Source organism: Hetaerina americana, unplaced genomic scaffold, assembly GCF_022747635.1.
Source record: "Hetaerina americana unplaced genomic scaffold, ioHetAmer1.1.p SCAF_1, whole genome shotgun sequence".
Lineage (NCBI taxonomy): Eukaryota > Metazoa > Arthropoda > Insecta > Odonata > Calopterygidae > Hetaerina > Hetaerina americana.
Genome location: NW_027286069.1, coordinates 7,119,664 through 7,137,943, shown reverse-complemented (window position 1 = coordinate 7,137,943; position 18,280 = coordinate 7,119,664). Strand labels below are relative to the sequence as shown.

Sequence of the window (18,280 nt, the reverse complement as noted above, 5' to 3'; positions counted from 1 at the left end):
CTCAAACTCGCCTCAAAAGTAAATGACTCATCTGTCCCTCATCACTTAGCCTTCAACCTTGCACGTTGTGGATGCCCCTCGAGTTGTTTACTGAACCGTGTTTCTCCCCTTCCCCTAGGCCGGTCTTAAGAAATACTCGATAGAGTCGAGGGACTGTTAAACCCTTGGGGCACTCCGCGCGGCGTGCCGGAAGGTTCTGGCGTCGTCTCCTTGGTCGACGCCAGCGTGTACCCTCCCCGCCTTAGTCGAGCGCGGGATCCCCGCCCAAGGCGTTGCCAGCGGCCGCGATCAATCTGGCGCACGCGGCCTCCGTGAGGGTGGATCTCCTCCAAGGGCACTCTTCCAACGCCCTCTCCGGCTCACGCCGATTACGGATCTTGGCGAGTGGAGAGATTTCTAATTAAAATTTAAATAGCGGGTCAATTGTCTCCTTCAAACAATCGGGTGATATCCCTCAGTTTCAACGACGTCTCTCCGCTCCAAGGAGATCTGTCTCCAAGTACCCACTTGAAGACAGACCGTTCTTCAGCGTCAGCAGTTCTCTTATTTCAAGCTTTTTTCCGGAATATATTCCGGAGTTTATCACGTGCCATTTTCTATCGGCGTTTCCAGCATGACTCAATACGTTTGGAGGCGATTAATCGTTGTAGATATGAGTACGGGGGTCGAAATTTTGAAATTCATGTTAGACTGGGTAAATAATTAATGTTTATGCTTTTTGGTGAAGACTTAATGTTTGGGTTTTTTTCTGAAAGCACCACAAAAAAATAGTTTCTGCGAGAGTAATTTAATGATAGCGATTGAAAGGAACAGAATTTGTACGTTTCCTCGTCACTTATATTAGGATAGATTTTTCACCATTTTACCAAATATTGTCAAGGGCTCAAGTCTTCCATCCCGTTGGGCGTTGTTACGATGTTGTATGAACTTTGGCGGCCCTTCGCCTGGGAAACCCGAAGACTAGACGAAAAGTGTTGGGATTGCAAGGGCACACCGAGGAAGGGCGTTGTAAAGGCAAAGAGTCCTGATGGAGTGCAATTTAATGAATAATTTAAAGCAGATATGATATATATATATATACGCACAGAATTTTGAAAATCAATAACTTTTCAAAATTACAACAAATAGTAAGTAATTTTCGTCAATTTTGAGGATTAAACAAATATATTTTTTTATATCTCCTGAAAATATAACAATACGCTGCATTGCATGGAATATAATTGGCGTACACAGTTGTACCGTCCCTAAAAATCCCCTATTTTGGCTAGAAGCGTTCTGATTTACGAATGTCGTGATGCATCCCTATAAGTTAGTGTGAATTTTCAGCTAGTTATTGGTTTACACGTTAATCAAATATTTATTAATGGATTGAATGGCTAAGTTCGCCTGGTCTCCTGATTTTACAGTGATGTACATTTTAGTTTAATGATATTTAATTAAGCCCACTCCACTTACACGCTATCTGATTTATACTCGAGTGGTATATCTGTGCCCATGGAATTAAATTCCATGCTTTATGAGGTCTATTCATGGGATCAATTTCTGTAATTTCTCGCGGACTTAAATTCAATTGAGGTGCGATCGAAGACTGTGGCAGCAGGTATGCTGGTGGATATTTTTGTTAAATATTTAATTTAATTTGGAAATTGTTCGTCTCCCCAAAATCGGGGGGGGGGGGGGGGAGGGAAAAAACACGCGATTTCAATTGGAAAGTCGCTGGGCGATTTATCTCGGTTCATTCCGCAAATATTTCAATAGAATAAATAATCCATTATCTTGATTATTTATGACAAAATGAACGAGACGAATAAATTTTGGGGTTTATGTATTTTTAACCTAAATTTTAACGGCCGCGCAGAGACGATTAATCAGAGCATGCTAATGGAATGTCCTTTCCGCTTAACAGATCTTGATATATTATTTGCTCTGTTGGACGCAGGTAGCTCTGTGAAATGCGTTTCCATGACGCCTATTTTTCCGGACCAGTGAAAGTTAATCTGAAGGAAGGGAACTGCTCTTTGGATTCGGATCATTCTTCTGACAACGGGATCAGTCTCGGCGCTTTATGGATGAGTTCCTATTTTTAATTTCGTTTGAAGCGAAATAAAGTGGGCGAAGTGTATGAGGAGGTGGGGTGATGGGAGAGAGAGGAAAAAAAAGAAGGGCAATGAGAGAGGAGGGGAAACAAGTGAACTCTCCGAGCGCAGCCAGCGAGTAGTTTCGAGCAATCGAAAAGCACTCGTGGTCAGCGATGAATTTTTATCCGCGCGCGAGGCTTTCGTAATAGAGAATCGCGCGCCGTTGCTTCGGTCGGAAATACACAAAAACTAATCGGGGTGATAAAAAAATGGCATATCCCTCTCCATAAATTACGCTCGGTGGTCAAGGGGGTGGACTTCATTCTGAGCTGTCGCGTGCGTGGGTGGTTGTGGATGAGGTATGGGGGTCGGAGGGTTCACCAAAGGTGGCGGGGGAAGAGGAAGGAATTAACGCATGTGTGACGTTGTCGGGTCTTCGTCTTTGGGTCCTCGGGAATGGCGTTGTTTCAGTGCTGCATGAATCGCCCGGGGAATCATTCCTCATGTCCCGCCAGCCCCTCACCATCTCTCCCCCTCCCTCCTACCCCCTCGCTCCCCCCTCGCTTCCTCCCCTCACTCTCCCTGCCAGGCGCACCCCAATCGCCGTGATCTCACGACTCAGTGGGCCAAAAAAAAATTACGTCAGGACGAAATAATCGACTAAAAAAGTCCATCTGCGACTGGAAATTGTTTGAAAGGAACCGAGGAGGCGGTGAAAGGGAGCGGGGGATGGTGGGGCGGCGGAGGTCGAAGTGGGGAGCGTGCGCGATGGTGTGGAGGCTTGTTGGGGGAGCGGTAAGATTTCTCTCGAAGAAGGCCTGGGCTTCTATGCATTGCTGCGCTCAACTGGTTTTCTTCTTCGATTCCGCCTCTCCTCTCCCTCTCTTGAGATGGATGCCGTGAGGGTCGGCGCCGGCGCGATTCGGCATTTGTCACCCCTTTTCCTCACCGAGGATAATGAATGATTTCCTGTTTATTGGAGCGGTTGTGTAGATGTCGTTCGTAAATTATGTCGTCCACTCCAAGGGTGTAGGCGTTGTTTGCCCTCGTTGACTCTTCATTACGAAGAGTCAACGTGGGCAGGGCGGAAGGGGATTTCGCCCTGAAACACGAGATGTGCGACTAATCTAAATAATTTTCCAGCACTCTCCTTCGATTGTTTGACCCAGGAACATTTGCCGCGGACAAAACAGTCTGGGTTGCGTCGCTTGTGCCGTGAACTTAGTGTGGCTTAGTTTCGGCGTCCGTGTTCGGCGGTCGGGCGACCCGCTTGCCCTCTTTGTGGTTCGAAGGAAGGAAGAAGAATCGAATGGATATCGCCAATCACGCCGAGGCGAGTGGAATTGATGGAGTTGACTTGGCGTCTTCGGAGGGAGGCTCCGCTCCATCGTGACTAAAGGGGAAAGGGGATTTGAAAAATGGTCAAAGAGGTAATTTATGGATTGCGCTTGTGTACGGCTGTGCGGTGTTGTCGATCCGTCCGGATCTCCGTCACAAGAGGGGTGGGCTGGGCATATTTACGAAGTGGAGGGAGGGGAGCCCGGGGCGCCGGCGTTTAGCCTGCTCAAAGTGAAACGCAACCATAGGTGACGGACCCATTGTATTATATCGGGCAGACAGAGGGAGAGAGTCCGTAGAAGTTAGCTTTCACACGAGGACTAAGGGTCGCCGCTAAATCCTCCTCCGTTGTGTGTCGAGCACGCCTCTGTGCTAGTCAACACGATAATCCTAAAACCAATTGACAATTCTATCGAACCACATCTCAATCAATAAGTGTAATCAGTCATGTCTACCTAAAATTATTGATCTCCTAAGCAGGGAATAGTTTTGGCATAGTCTCTCGACTCCGGAATTCCCAAAGGTGGGCAACAAGCAAAGAAGTTTTCCTAGTCTTTAATCAGCAAACAAAGTCTAGTGCAATTATTTCAGAACACGCTCGATAGGGGAGGTCATTAACGTGATTGGGTAATCAGAGCAAGGTGAGAATTAGGTCTAGGAGTTAGGGAAGTAAGAATGCTCTGGCGTTGAGTTTGGATTGCTTTGGACCGTAGTTCGCTAGAATCTTGCGGTTTTTCGTACTTTCCAAAGGTCGTAATTAAATTTGCTGTCTACCCTATGCGGAATACCAAACATAGAACTTGATGAATCACCCAAAAATTGATGCTGGGTTCTTGAAACGATAGTATAGTAACCATATACCACACCATAAATTGCCAGTGCAGTTCCTCAAATTATTTGATGAGGTGACCTTGGATGTGGGTTGGAAAACAGTAACCATCGCAGAGTTAGATGATAAACAGTGTGACAATGAGCAAACTGATGCCCACGCGGGGCTCCCTCGTCCTCTTTGGAGATAACTACCTAGATTGATACGCGGCTGGAGCAGTTCGACAAGGGACTTGACGCAGTCAAAGAGAAGCGTGTGGCGTGTTGACTATCGCCACTCTGCTGGAAAATCAATTCGAGTATCGAGGGAATGATCCGAGTGTCTCGTTCCATCGGTAGGTTTTATGCTTCATGACATGTTCTGGGATATTGATTGCCTATCAGAGATACCACTCATCTTCTTTCTTCACGCAAAATATGAAACCAAAGCACAATAAATAGACTTACAACTTCAATACTATATTTCATATCATGTTCCTAGAGTTGAATTTTAAAATATAGCATTATTCTTCGATTAATAACTAACAAAAATTTAAGTTTATATTTATCGCGTTTTAATAACTGTGTCTATGTTAATCATTAATTAATTTATTTGATAAATAATTTATTATCTAAGTACCGTTTGATCTTATAACTGGTGTATAACGGTCATTCACGCATTCGCTTATTGCCGTCCGTTTTCCAATCAAACGTGAGCTGTTCTGGGTCCAGCGGGGATAATATGGAAGGGTTTTGGTAAATATGATAGCCTACGCACTCGCTTTTAGGATAGGTCGATTTTAACTTTTTTGTAGTTTCAAACGCCACAGGGAGAAAAAGTTGTTTCCTTTTGTGTTATTTTATAATTCCATATGCCGTCAAAATCTAAAAAACGGCCTACGCGACTGAAATATGATTGAATGCTGAGCATTTGCCGAAAATCAAGTGGAATCTTCAAAACCATTTTGGGAAAATTTATACTCAGTGTAAAGTTTTTGCATCGGTTATCAAATATGCTGCTAAGATTTCTAATCAATATTTGAAAATCAATATTCATGGACTACTTTAACATTCCTTGCCTCCATGGCGTTTTTTGGAATGTTTTCCAATTTAGACACACATCCTGTACAAAACTCTGTTGCTTCGGTCGGGACTGTGTAAAGCATTTAATTTGAAATTTCTAGGTTTTAAGGGCATTGATGTGTCATTTTAGTTATAGTTTTCATTCAGTACGTTATTAAATGGATGCGAAACTTGGACAATGGGAAAGAGGGAAAAGGCTCCCTTGGAAGAAATGAAAATATGGATTCGGAGAAGATTAGCAAGAACAAAATGAACGGACAAGAAAAGCAACATAGACGTATTGAGAGAAATTAAAGAGGAAAGGAATTCAACAAAAGAGATGGAGAAAAGGAAAATTGAATTTGTTGGACATGTTCTCAGACATAAGAAATTCCAGGAAAGTATAATGAAGGGGAAAATAAAATGGAAAAAAGAGATAGGCCTAGAAAGAAATTTATAAATAATATAGAAAGTACTTTGAGAGCAACAACATACAATGAAATAAAAATAACGGCGATGGAGAGGGACCAATAGCTGAAACGACAAGGCTCCACATTTAGAGGATGAAGGTGATTCTGAGTCATTTAGTAGTATCGTCTTGGTATTGAAGCATCAGCTCCTTTGCAGGATAAAAACCTCGTTTTGTTTAAAAAATATTTTATTTATCATCAAAATCAGGGATGACTTCATGATTATTTTGCATATTTCTATCGTGTCTTATCATTGGAAGGATGAAAATAATTCTACGCAATATATTTGGCTTGAATATATCAGATCAATATTTAATTTTTATTTTGTAACTATATACCTTCGTCTTATTTTATTATTCATATGTATTGTATAACCACCAAGCAAAGAACACAATGCACGGGTAACCTGCCAGTTTTGCATCCTTTCATTATCATGCCTATTTTTCTGAACGTTTTCAACCACAGCGATACTACAATACTCCCTGCTGCCAAGCCATTCACGCCCTGTTTGTCGAGGCAAAATTTTTGGACTGATGGATAGATAGATTGCTTTGTCGTGACGTTCTTTCCTGAGAAATTTCAAAATCAGGCATGTAAGATATTCTCTAAAGAAAAACAATATTTAAATAGATTGAAAAAAATCATGGAGAATCAAGGACGATCCTTTTTTTATTCTTGTTGAAGATATGAAGCCTTTTCATATTTTCAATGTAATAAAAGTCATAAAGTGACGGGAAAAGAGATCTTTCTCAACGATAAAAGGCCAGGTAGAAACCCCGCCATCATGGCAAGCCTTTGTATGTACGTACAGGTAAGAGGATTGATGGATAATAACAGGGAATGATTCATCGGGTAAAATTTCTTCCATAAAATCCAAGGTAGAATATGTAAATGCGTGCCAATAATTCTAAAATTAATGTGATAAAATGTGGAATGTGATAATAAAAGGATACATTCGTTTTCTCGTGGCGAGTCGTGGGTGAATTTACTATTTAAAAATACCCTAAACTAGAAGAAAGCTCAAAAAAAATTTAAAAACTAATGATTGCGGTAAATTAAGCATTAAAACACACCTTGTCTTCTGTGTGCCTTTTCCTTCGATGATAGTATCTTGCTAAGAAGTTCCATCGGTATTCTAATCCCTTCTCTGAAGTGCCTTTCAAGGTTCACCACATCGCCCTTTGCCGGAATTCCGCAGAATCCTTTGGGAGTTGTATGTGTCGTGTCCTATTGGAGAGTTAAATCTGGAAGTGTATATATTATCATTTACATCCGCACATTACCCTGCATTTCTGGACCTACCAGGCCATCACATGGGCCCGAAGCAAGTTACAACCGATTGAGGGATCTCGCGATTTGACCATACAATTTGAAGTATCGTTGTGTATCTAATACTCATTTTCAAGTTGATTGCATAGTGATTACTTGTGGTTTTTTCTATAATTATCATGAATTGTGCTCAGAAAGCGGATTTAATATTAAATGCTTATACTTGAATGATAATGAGTGTCTTTACTATCCCACTGTAATATAGAACAAGACGATAATTATTCCCTCAGAATAAAAATTTAACATATACAATATATCCCTCTCCAGTAGTCGATCATGTAATCGTGGTACCTCTGGGCTCACAGTTCTGATTTTTCTCGCAGTATATTCCGGCAAATGCTCTGCAAAGCAGAAACTGCGAAGTCTTGACCACTTTGCAGATAGTCTTTGCTTTTGAACATTTTTTTAGTCGCGGAAGACACTCCTGTTTTGACCACAAGAGTCGAAATTGTATTCACATCTTCGTTTTTGTGGTTGATGTCATGGCAGGTACAACACTGTTGATATAACTGGTGAAGGAACTCTTTTAAACGCCCAATAATTTTAATCATGAAAGTAGAAAATTATTTATTTATATATGCATGTATTATGGGTCGCGGTAGTCCAGTGGGTAGAGCGTTGGACTGCTGACCAGAGGGTCCCGGGTTCGATTCCCGGGCAAGGCACTCTGGGCACCTGCAGCTCCACCCAAGCTAAAAGTGATTTTTCGGGTACTAGGTCTTCCTGGGAAACCATAACCGGCAAAGGGAAAGGAACTGGCCCCCCTACCCTGATGTGTGAATTTCACACGCCGTATAGGGCTTAGTACTGGGTGATCTCTACCATCACCTACTAAACCGACCTTCGGGTTGATTACTGTGTTTATGTTTATGCATGTATTCTTCAAGCCCCCGCTATGGTATGTGGTAGGGGGTGAATACACACCAGACTATTTTTTAACCGAACATGACCCGAATAATGTTTACTACAGTTTGCTTTCAAATTAGAAAGAGATTTAGGTTGATTTGGTTGATTATTAAATATAGTAGGTACATTCACCAAGTTGATTTGAGCCACAATGCCTGAGTATCTTATGACTTACTATATCTTTTCTTTGAGTTTCATACCAATTTTATGTTTTTTTACCTTAGTGAAAAATTTAACGCAAAATGAGTCCAACAAAATAATTAATTTAATAACTTGGATAAAATATAGCAATTTGCGATCTGTTTCATACATAAAATGCCATTGCAACCTTTATACTTATTCTCAGTTATTTCCGCTTGGAGATTAAATTTTTATTGTGCATAGATATACCCTATTTTAATAAGCTTTCTGAATTTAGACGTATCGCGTAAAATGCTTCATAATTTCTCCATGTTTCCGGATATGTTCATTTGATCACGATTCTATTGTTCATTTCAATTATTATTTGTAATATGATAGCACATTCCATGTCACCTTATCTCTCCATTCCGAACTTAACAGCACAAATTGGTGGAAATGATTGCCACTGCACCTCAGACAGGATAAAGGAGATGAGGGACAGAAACGTATTGATTTCGCTGATGCCAGTAATTTGTAAAAATGTAATCGATTAGGAGAGTCGCACGAACTCCTCGTTATTTCAACTAAAAAAAAGAATAGATTCATTTGGGGGGTGGGGGGCGGGGACAAACGAGACGTCAATCGCGGAGCTTGAAAATTATTTCGCCGACTGGGCGATTAATACGCGTCCCTTCCCGGATCACACGCTGCACGGCCCCTCCCCTCCCTTCCTCCTCTCACATCCGCCCCCGAGCGCTGTCGGCATTCGGATTCTATGGGCGGAATTGAGCGTCATAAATCCCTTAAGCTATGAATACCAAAATGGATTTTTCCCTCGGTTTTCAATTTTTTCTGCAATTGTCATTCTTTCCTATATCTTTCTTCGGCCAAGCAGTTAAGCAGCACAGTGTTTTAAAGACACAATCGATCAAACGGGTTTGGTACTGTAATTCCCTTATTTTCATGCACGTTACGATTTGGCCTGATAAAAATAAGGATATTCTTTTCATTTTTTTCATGAGGACACACTGTTCGCTTTTCAAATTACAGATTGGTGCACAAGGGCTTAAACATAAGTTTTAAAGAGTTTTTTTCGTCCTCCTCGTGTGGAAAAAATAACGAGTTTAATTATGAATTCACAGATTGCCCAAGCAATTATTCCTCTTACTATTTCGGTGGAAGCACTGACGATAAATATGTCCGTGTATGTATTAAGGAATGCATGTGCCTACCACAAATACACACGCAAATTTTGCATATGCATATACATAAATAATTAAATATATACATTTATTTAATTATGTATGTTTATTTATGTTAATTTATAGATATATATATATATATATACATTATATATATATATAATATATATTATATACATAAATATATATACATAATATATATATATATATATATATATATATATACATTATATATAAATATATATATATATATATATATATATTTTACGGTTGTATACAGTCACCGAGACAAATAATTATGCATATGCACTCGCGAGAAGATACTAGAGGGCAGAAATACCAAAGAGAACGAAGTATGAACTTGTTTGAATATAGAGGTTGTATTTAAAGATGTACTGAAATTATTTTGTTTGCATTTTGGTGGTCATGCCACCTTATTCGTCATTAAAATCTTATTCTTTCTGCTAATGAAACGGCAAGACCTACTTTCTCTTTCTCAACGCATACGCTCATGCATATGTGTGTGTGTATGTGTGTGTATATATATATACACACATGTGTGTGTATATTATATATATATAATATACATATATATACATACATATATATATTATATATATATATATATATGTGTGTGTGTGTGTTTGTATGTATATGTTAATATATGTGTTTGCGTGCTCAAGCAGATGAATTCCGGTTTAGAAGGATGAGGTGAACGTTGCGTATGGAATAAAACAGATAAAAGAAATGTTGTCAAATCAAAACTCCGCCGGCTGAAATCTCGAATGGAGAACGTGAGGGTGACGCAGTTTCTCCATCATTGAACCCAAACACCATTGCTTCCCTCGCAGTGTATTCCCTATTTTACATAGGACCAGGAGACGGGGCGAGGCCGTGGAAGAGGACGGCAGTGGAAGGATGAAAATGGCCGTAAATTCCATCGATGGGCATAAATATCCCCGATCATCTCGAGGAATTTGGAAAGGCAGATGGCTCGCACCGTCACGCCCTCGCAAACAAGGTCGCACACACTGTCTATCGCCCTCCCTCCCCCTTCCACGCTTCCTCCCATCCTCTTTTCTCCCCCACCCCACCTGAACTCCTCTTCGTTCCCCCATTCTGTATCCCCACCCGGGCAAGTCCGCCCTCCTCGTGGAGGCGGGGAGGCGGAATGCCGTCCTTGCCGGACCCGCCGCCGAACTCAAATGGACATGTGAAACGCCTCTTGATTGGTGGTGATGCTTCAAACGGCGACCCAATCGTGCCTAAGTGGGACGAGCGTGAATGCAGCTTAAAATTTTCATTGAAATCCGTACGGTTATCCAGTGTATTAATAATTATCGCTGGCGTTTCGCGAACTCGAAGGGAGGATAGGAGATTGGCACATGCCTGTCACGATCACCCGTGTTCCAAAAATTACTCGTTTAAATTCCAATTCCCGATTTTTTTTCGCCCGCCTTTGATAGGCCGCTGGCTCTTGAACCCCACCAAGCCTCAGAGCTGTCTTTCTGCCAAGTTCTCAAAGCCCAAATTGATCAAATTGACATTCGGCAATCAATACGAACCCGCGACCTTTATGCAAGGGCGCGGCTAACTGATTGGGCCCTGCCTCACCCGTCGATGTGATTATATTCAAACGCTACCTGGTTGCTTTCTTTCTTCCTTTGCCAGCGCTAATGAGAGCCACTGGTGCACTATTTATTTTTGTTCACAACAGGTGAGGTTACGGGTAAACCTGGGAAATAATCCTCGAACCAGACTTAAAATACATCGCTCTTACGTTTGCTCTTCACCAAAGTGCCAATGATTTTTTTTCAACCTTATGTATCAAGGTGGATGGTGCAACTTCTATTTGAATAATTACTGTTTGAAGATTAAGGAGTGTTTTTTGAAAAGTTAACTTTGATAGAAAAATATTTATTCATAAGTCCACATTTGAGTTTTTTTATTTATTTATGTGTTTTCAGTTGCGTGCATGTATTTAATTTGTTTGGATTATTGACGAGGAATGAAACTCGCATTTATTTGGTAAACTCTCCTATCTTTAAACAGAGATGAGGTCCGCTTCACAATTTTCGTATGTTATTTGATTTTGATCATCAGGTGTGGCTGTGTTAGCGACGATTGCCATAATTTCGCTCAAATAGATATAATAAAGGAGTTCAGGATGAAAAGTGAAAATTTATCTTCGTCTCGGCAGGAGCACGATGTATTTGAAATGTGGAATCTGTGGAATGGGTTATTTGGTTGCTCTTCATTACATATTGTCATTAATCACTAATTAAATCGATTAATCGTCCTCGGTAGGTCTTCATCCACAGACGTACTTCTATTTTCTTTTGTAATAGGTGCAGTGTTACATGCTCTAGCAAGGGCATTCTGGTAATATTTTGCGGTAGTAATTATCTGCTAAATATTCAAACTATTTTTAAAGATCAAGCAATGATCAAATTGATATGCACATCTACTGTTACAAATATTAATCATCCTGTTTATATATTGCCATTGGATGGTGTAAATGCTTACGTCTATGCAATACCCCTCGAGCCGCTGGGATTTGCATAGATACGAGTATAGGCATACGGCGGGGGTGTTAAAGCATCAGCCGTAATGTAGAGTATGCAGAAATATTAGCTCATATATATTTATATATTAGCTAGTATCAAAATCCCTCGTGCGCATAAACTCCTATACACATCATCTAATTTTTATTTGACTGGAGGTTAGCCTTTAAGTTAATTTTTATTGGCCCTTGGGTTCGATTTTGTTATGATTGCGTGTCGTGATCACTCATTCAATAGTTCCTTCACTTCTATTTTGTAACTCTCGACTGAATATAACCAAATCCCGTCGGAAGACTTTATCCTTTTACCTCAGTTATTATTCATAGAGATTACTAGGGAATTGTTCTTATTAAATTCGGAGAAGATTTCTCGTCTAAGAGCACTCACTGTTCACAGGGCCTCGCAATCAGCTCAGTCGACCAAAATGGCTTTTGCGTCTCATTTTCATTTCCTTGCCGCTGAGTACCAAACCTAACGCCCTGCATCCCTTGCAGGATGTCCCCGCGGTTTGAGGCCTTCTGGCGCCAGCCCGAGCACTTCTTGCAGCTGGAGATGATGCCTCGCATGGTGCTGGACCACTTGCCGGAGAACGTCCTTGCCGCCGTCAACGACATCCTCCTCCACCACGAGCACGGCGGGGAGACGCCGTAGCAGCAAGGAGATGCCCTCCACTCCCGAAGGGGAAAAGAGACGCATTACTCCCGAAGAAGAAGCTATTATTACCTCAGTTCACTCCTCGTTCCCGAATGGAAGACTTCCGTCGGTTGGTCGCTCGGGACGCCACTCCGCCGATGTCCGCCGCCCCTGGCGCAGCCGCGATCTTGCCACCACGTGCACCCCTTTCCCGTTTGCAAACTGACCACCCGAGCGTCTCGGCATAAGAGCATGTCGACATGAGCTCACACTGCCAGGCGTTTGGATCCAATCCGTATTTTAGATATTCGTGTCGGTCCATTCTGTGATTGTGCAAATTCTCGAGGCGCCGCTGCAGTCCAGTTGCACTTCGAATGGATCAACCCTCTTGAAGCGAACCCACCTCCTCATCCTTAATTGCGAATCACAGGTCGACGTTTTCCATCATTCTCTTGACAAGTCTGTGTATGTGTGTGTGTATATATATATATATATATATATATACATATATATATATATATATATATATATATATATATATATATATATATATATACACATATATTATATATATATATGTGTGTGTTTTATGCACACATATACATACATATAATACCCACATGCATATAGACACACACACACATTTTTTAAATTATTTTTTTCAAAAGTTAATGACGACGTATTTTTTTATAGCTAACGATAGATAAGCCGCTTGACAGATATGTTTTTTACATCATCTACTGTAGTTGTTTTCACAGTGAAATGTGAATCGTATTGCATGTATGTTTTTGGGTACGAATTAGTTGTAATTTCTCATATTTGAAAAATATTCATTTCCGAATATGCTCGTTTATTGGAGTACCGCAGAAGAAGGAAGGTATCTTGTGAGTTTGTTTTTGTACTGATTCATTCAAAAGATGTTATTATAGCACGCAGAGATTTGCAATTATGAAGTGAGTGTGTGGTTGAAAAAATATCTCAATGGCAGCGCTTTCAATCACCGACTTAAAATCATCCAGGAATTAAAACGGGTGTGGAGTCCAAAGATCTCATATTTTCGCAATAAATGTTTGTCCCCCACCCCCAGATATGGTTGTACCCTTTGCTCACATATGCCATAGGATTTTCAATGGAGGACACGCACTGCACACGCACACCTCCTTAGTGAGTTTGCCCTTTTGCCGACGGCCAACTTGAGTCCTTAGCGGCATGCTACGTCAAGGTCATGTTCCTGTATTACTTTAATCACTTCAACAAGTGATTATTCACTTTGACTTCATGCTCATTATAAAACTTGCCTTCAACATTTGAATTCCCGCAGCAATTACAGTGCGTCATAATGTAGAGACGGCTAAAGATTTTTATCCTAAATTGATATCCCTTACGCTAATTCATTAGCCTCGTCTTTAAATATCGTAATCTTTTTTTTAAATAATTTATTTAATCATATCAATTCTTATTTTTCCATTATCCATGCCTAAGGAGCTAAGTTTTCTCTGAATACCGTCGCGATATTAAAAATCTTTGATCCTGAAACTCAAACAAACATTTAATAAAGGTGTTCAATCACATTATTTTGCGTTGCGCAGAGAGGATATCGTTCTTCTTTTCGTCTACTTATGCCAGATCGTCTCTAAGTACGCATTTTGTGTTCGGACGTTTATGCACGAGTATGCTTTTCATCTAGATACAGGTATATATCTATATAATCTATATACAGGTATATATATATATATATATATATATATATATATATATTTTTTTTTTATATATATATTTAGTTACCTTCTGACGGTGAGGCGCTATTTGCAATATACATATGTGTCGATAACTGCAGGAAATTTGTGAATCTTTACATTTTCTCTCATATTAAGCAATGAAAAGAAAAAAGTCTTGCCCGTAATTTCAGACTCAATAAATTAATCATCCTTCTGATGATCTATATTTGTCTCTGAATTACTTCATATCTCAAAGCAATTTTGGCATTTGTATGGCATTTAACCTTAAGTATCCAAGTGAAATATGTATTTTTGTTTAAATGGACACCCTTTGAGCAGTGGCAGTATTATTTAGAAAAAATCGTGGTTTCCTAGAGATGGAATTATTTTTAATACCCAATATACCTTTTGAACTACCGGGTTCCGATGTACTGAGTATATTCCGTCCAAACACTTTTAAATTAAATATCTGGATTACAAATGCATAGAAACTGGTAAATGCATGATAGGGAAGTAACGTGTATAATATAGTTGTCCTAGGAGGTTGCTCCAGGACGCATGCAATGTAAAAGCCTGAGAATGTTAAGAACCCTTTCAAGGCTACATATTTCCTACGTAAGCTTGTGTGAGATACTTCCCTACAAAAGAAACTGTAGAATATGAGTTCATGTTGATGTATAATTATTACTTTTAATAGATAATACACGCTCAGATGTGATATTTAGGGTATATGATTTTTATAAATGTATTCTCATGGTATTGTTAATGTTTCTTTGTTGAAAATAAATCTGTGTGTCTATTTTAAAAAATATATTTTATGATAAAAAATATTTCTTTCAGATAATATATTATTCGTAAAACTCCATATATTATACATGAGTACATATCGAGATGGCGTAAAAAGTCAGGTCTTATCATAGGTTCCATGTAGCAATAACGCTATCGTGGATCGAAGGTCGTCCGGTTAGGGGAAGGGTTTACCCTGGAATGGAGGACTGTGGACTTGAATTATTTTCCCCTGAATCACCTCTGCACTTCATCGCCAGCTCACAATAAATGCGTACCCTTCAAGTTAAAAAACATAAGTGGTGCCAAATTTTGAAATTGTTATGTTATGATTGGGAGTTTGGGAGTTTCCACGTCATAACCATAAACCCATGATTTGTCACCAGTTATGACCATTTGGAGCAAATTTGGGTCGTCGCGGACAGAGTCCAACACCTTATTAGCAATGTTTTCATGGCGTTGCTGTTTTTGGTTTAAGTTGAACAATTTTGGTACGAATTACGCGGCGACCCGTGTCATGCCCAAATCATTGGTAAAAATCGAATAGCACGAGCCAATTGATATGTTTAGGTCCTCAGCAACTTCTCTAACGGTGATTTGACGATTGGCCAATACTATTTTCTTCACTTTATCAATGTTTTCGTCTGCTGTTGACGTGCTCGGGCGGCCGGCACGCTCTTCGTCGTTCACATCTTCTCGGCCCTCTGAGAACATTTTGTACCACCGATAAACGTTGCTTCGGTCCAAGGTAGCTTCGCCATATGCCACAGTCAACATTCGAAATGCGTCCAAGCACTTAATTTCGTTTTCACAAAAAATTTGATACAGATTCATTGATCCATATTTTGGAACAGGCGAAAATCGAAGATAAACCAAAATACATCCAAGCAAAACAGCTGTCAACATTTAACGGAACATTCAAAATGACCGAACTTTTCGGCAAAAGGCAGAAACACAAGTACCAATATAACGCCCAAAAAAATTGAAAATCAAATATATTTAACCTGCGAAAATTCAAAATTCAAGATACTGTTTCGACCAACCTCGTATCAGACCGACATTTGAGTTGATAATTGTAGTTTTTTTTTGTTCATTCTTCATGGTGTTATTTACATGGTCATTTCCAAAAAATAAGTAGAATAAATTATGCGAAAACCTCATTGCAGATCATAGTACATCTTACTATTACTCTTCAAAACAGTATCTTTGTGCATCAACTCACCGATATCAGCGCCTCTGTCACGATTCTTCTCCGCTTCCTGTAGGCATTAACAGGACCCTTGTTCAGGCACCTGGTCGTGACATTTTTGGCATAATCCCGTGGTTCAAGATGGAACTCATTGGGGTTATTCTTGGGTCGTACCCAAGAACCCATGTCTCGTCACCAGTAACCACCTATTCTAAAAAATTCGGGTCACTTTCACCGTGCTCCAAGAGGTCCAAAGCAAGATTGTCACGAAAGCAGCCTTCCGACAGCCCCTTGGGGACGATCTTGGCTTACTCTTCTCATGGCTAAATCTTCTGTAAGAATGCAAAGCTCTGTGGTTTTCTGAATCTTGCACTCTTCTGCTAACATCCTAAGACACTTAATTAAATTAATATTAATCAAAATTGAGCATGTGCCTCACTTTGTGCACATTTTCATCAAACTGTGATGTTGATTACTGTTCAGGATATTCCTCATTGCCAACCTCCTCGTTACTCTCCCAGAACATCCTGTGCAAGTACATCACCACAACATGGGTCATTTCTCCATCTCCATAAGAATCCTTAACCATATTCTTGGTCTCCGACCCCAATTTTCCTAGTTTAACACAAAGTTTTACTCCGTGGAAAGTGGCATCGTGAATTTGTGACTCGAACCTCGAACAGGGGTTTAGTCCAGCAGCGATCTGCAGACTGTAACGTCCCACAGGCAACTGACGCGGGTCGTGCTTCTTTCCCAAGACCACTAACCATATTTCCAGTCACAAATCGTCCCGCTCGTCCCGTCCTCACTTCGCCAGGAAAAATCGTTTTACTTACTTTTAGGGCCAGACCCTGTACATGTGCTGAGCATCAGATAAAATAGGTCGAGTAATTTCATCTTTCTCAAATCGGCCTAAACATATATTACCTTAAAGCCATTTCGTAGCTATTATGATCGTGCTCTGGAATTCGTTTTTAAATCATGAATGCTAAAGTATGGTTCCTATGAAGATTTGCCATGAAAATCACGACCAATTAACCCATACAATTAAATAATAAAATCAAAATAATAGGTATGCGCATAAAATAATCTTGATGCTTAAGACTAGCGATTAAATTTAAGTTGAAATATCAACAATATCATTGCATAACCCATTAACATGCATTGACTCCCACTTCCCCTATTCCTCCAATTCTATCGCACGTACATCAACCCCCCTCCCATTCTACTCCTGCCTTCACCCCATGCCCATCATCCCTGCTCTCAGTCTTCTTATTGTCTTTTCAAAAGTAAGTTGTACAATCAAGCTATTTAAAAAGCTATGATAGTCCTTTTTTTGGGTGTTTTATGCCATCATGACATCTGTGACTATACTTATGAGGGTGAGTATGTGCATATATTACATATGTATATAAACTATAAGCACAGTAACCCAAAGGTTTGGTTGGTGATTGTAGAGTTCACCCAATAATAATCACTATAAGGCGTGTGAATTTCACACATCAGGTTATGTGGGGCAGTTCCTTTCCCTGTACCGGTTATGGTTTTCCAGGAAGATCTGGTACCCGAAAAATTAGATAGCTTGGGTGGAGCTGCAAGTGCCCAGAGAGGCCCAGAGGCACACACATACGCACGCACACATACACATATTTATACATAAATATAAATATATATCTCTTGGCTGAAAGAATCGGGGCGCCTGGCGACATATTAGACCCACGGATCTCAGGGTAAATTGACTATCCTCGATAGCTCAAGTGGTTAAGAGCATCCGCCCGGCAAGTGGAAAGATCCGGTGTTCGAATCCCGGTTGAGGAAATATTTTTACTCTTGTGATCCGTTCGATTCCGCCTTCCCCACCTCTATTGTGTTCGTCCTTTATATGTGTTCCTATCCCTTTTCCTTATATCTGTTTCTGTATATATGAGTATTTATTCGCCGTTTGGCGGGATTTCGTGTTTGAACGTGTATATATATATATATATATATATATATATATATATATATATATATATATATATATATATATATATATACACACACATATATATATATATGTATATATATATATATATATA

The 18,280-nt window shown here is 40.1% G+C and overlaps 1 protein-coding gene and 1 non-coding gene across 2 annotated transcripts in view; both read left to right on the top strand.

Moving 5' to 3' along the window:
- The window catches only part of LOC139694527 (diacylglycerol lipase-beta-like), a 211,106-nt gene extending 198,113 nt beyond the window's left edge, over nucleotides 1-12,993 (top strand). Inside the window, exon 14 of the mRNA XM_071593054.1 lies at nucleotides 12,371-12,993. Within this exon, the coding sequence (XP_071449155.1) occupies nucleotides 12,371-12,527 (157 nt within the window). The 3' untranslated portion in view covers nucleotides 12,528-12,993. The remainder of the gene's footprint in view (nucleotides 1-12,370) is intronic.
- A 4,951-nt stretch (nucleotides 12,994-17,944) lies between these two features.
- TRNAA-GGC (transfer RNA alanine (anticodon GGC)) lies at nucleotides 17,945-18,020 on the top strand. Its single transcript has one exon. It is a non-coding gene; the product is annotated as a tRNA-Ala (tRNA).
- The last annotated feature ends 260 nt before the right edge of the window (nucleotides 18,021-18,280 follow it).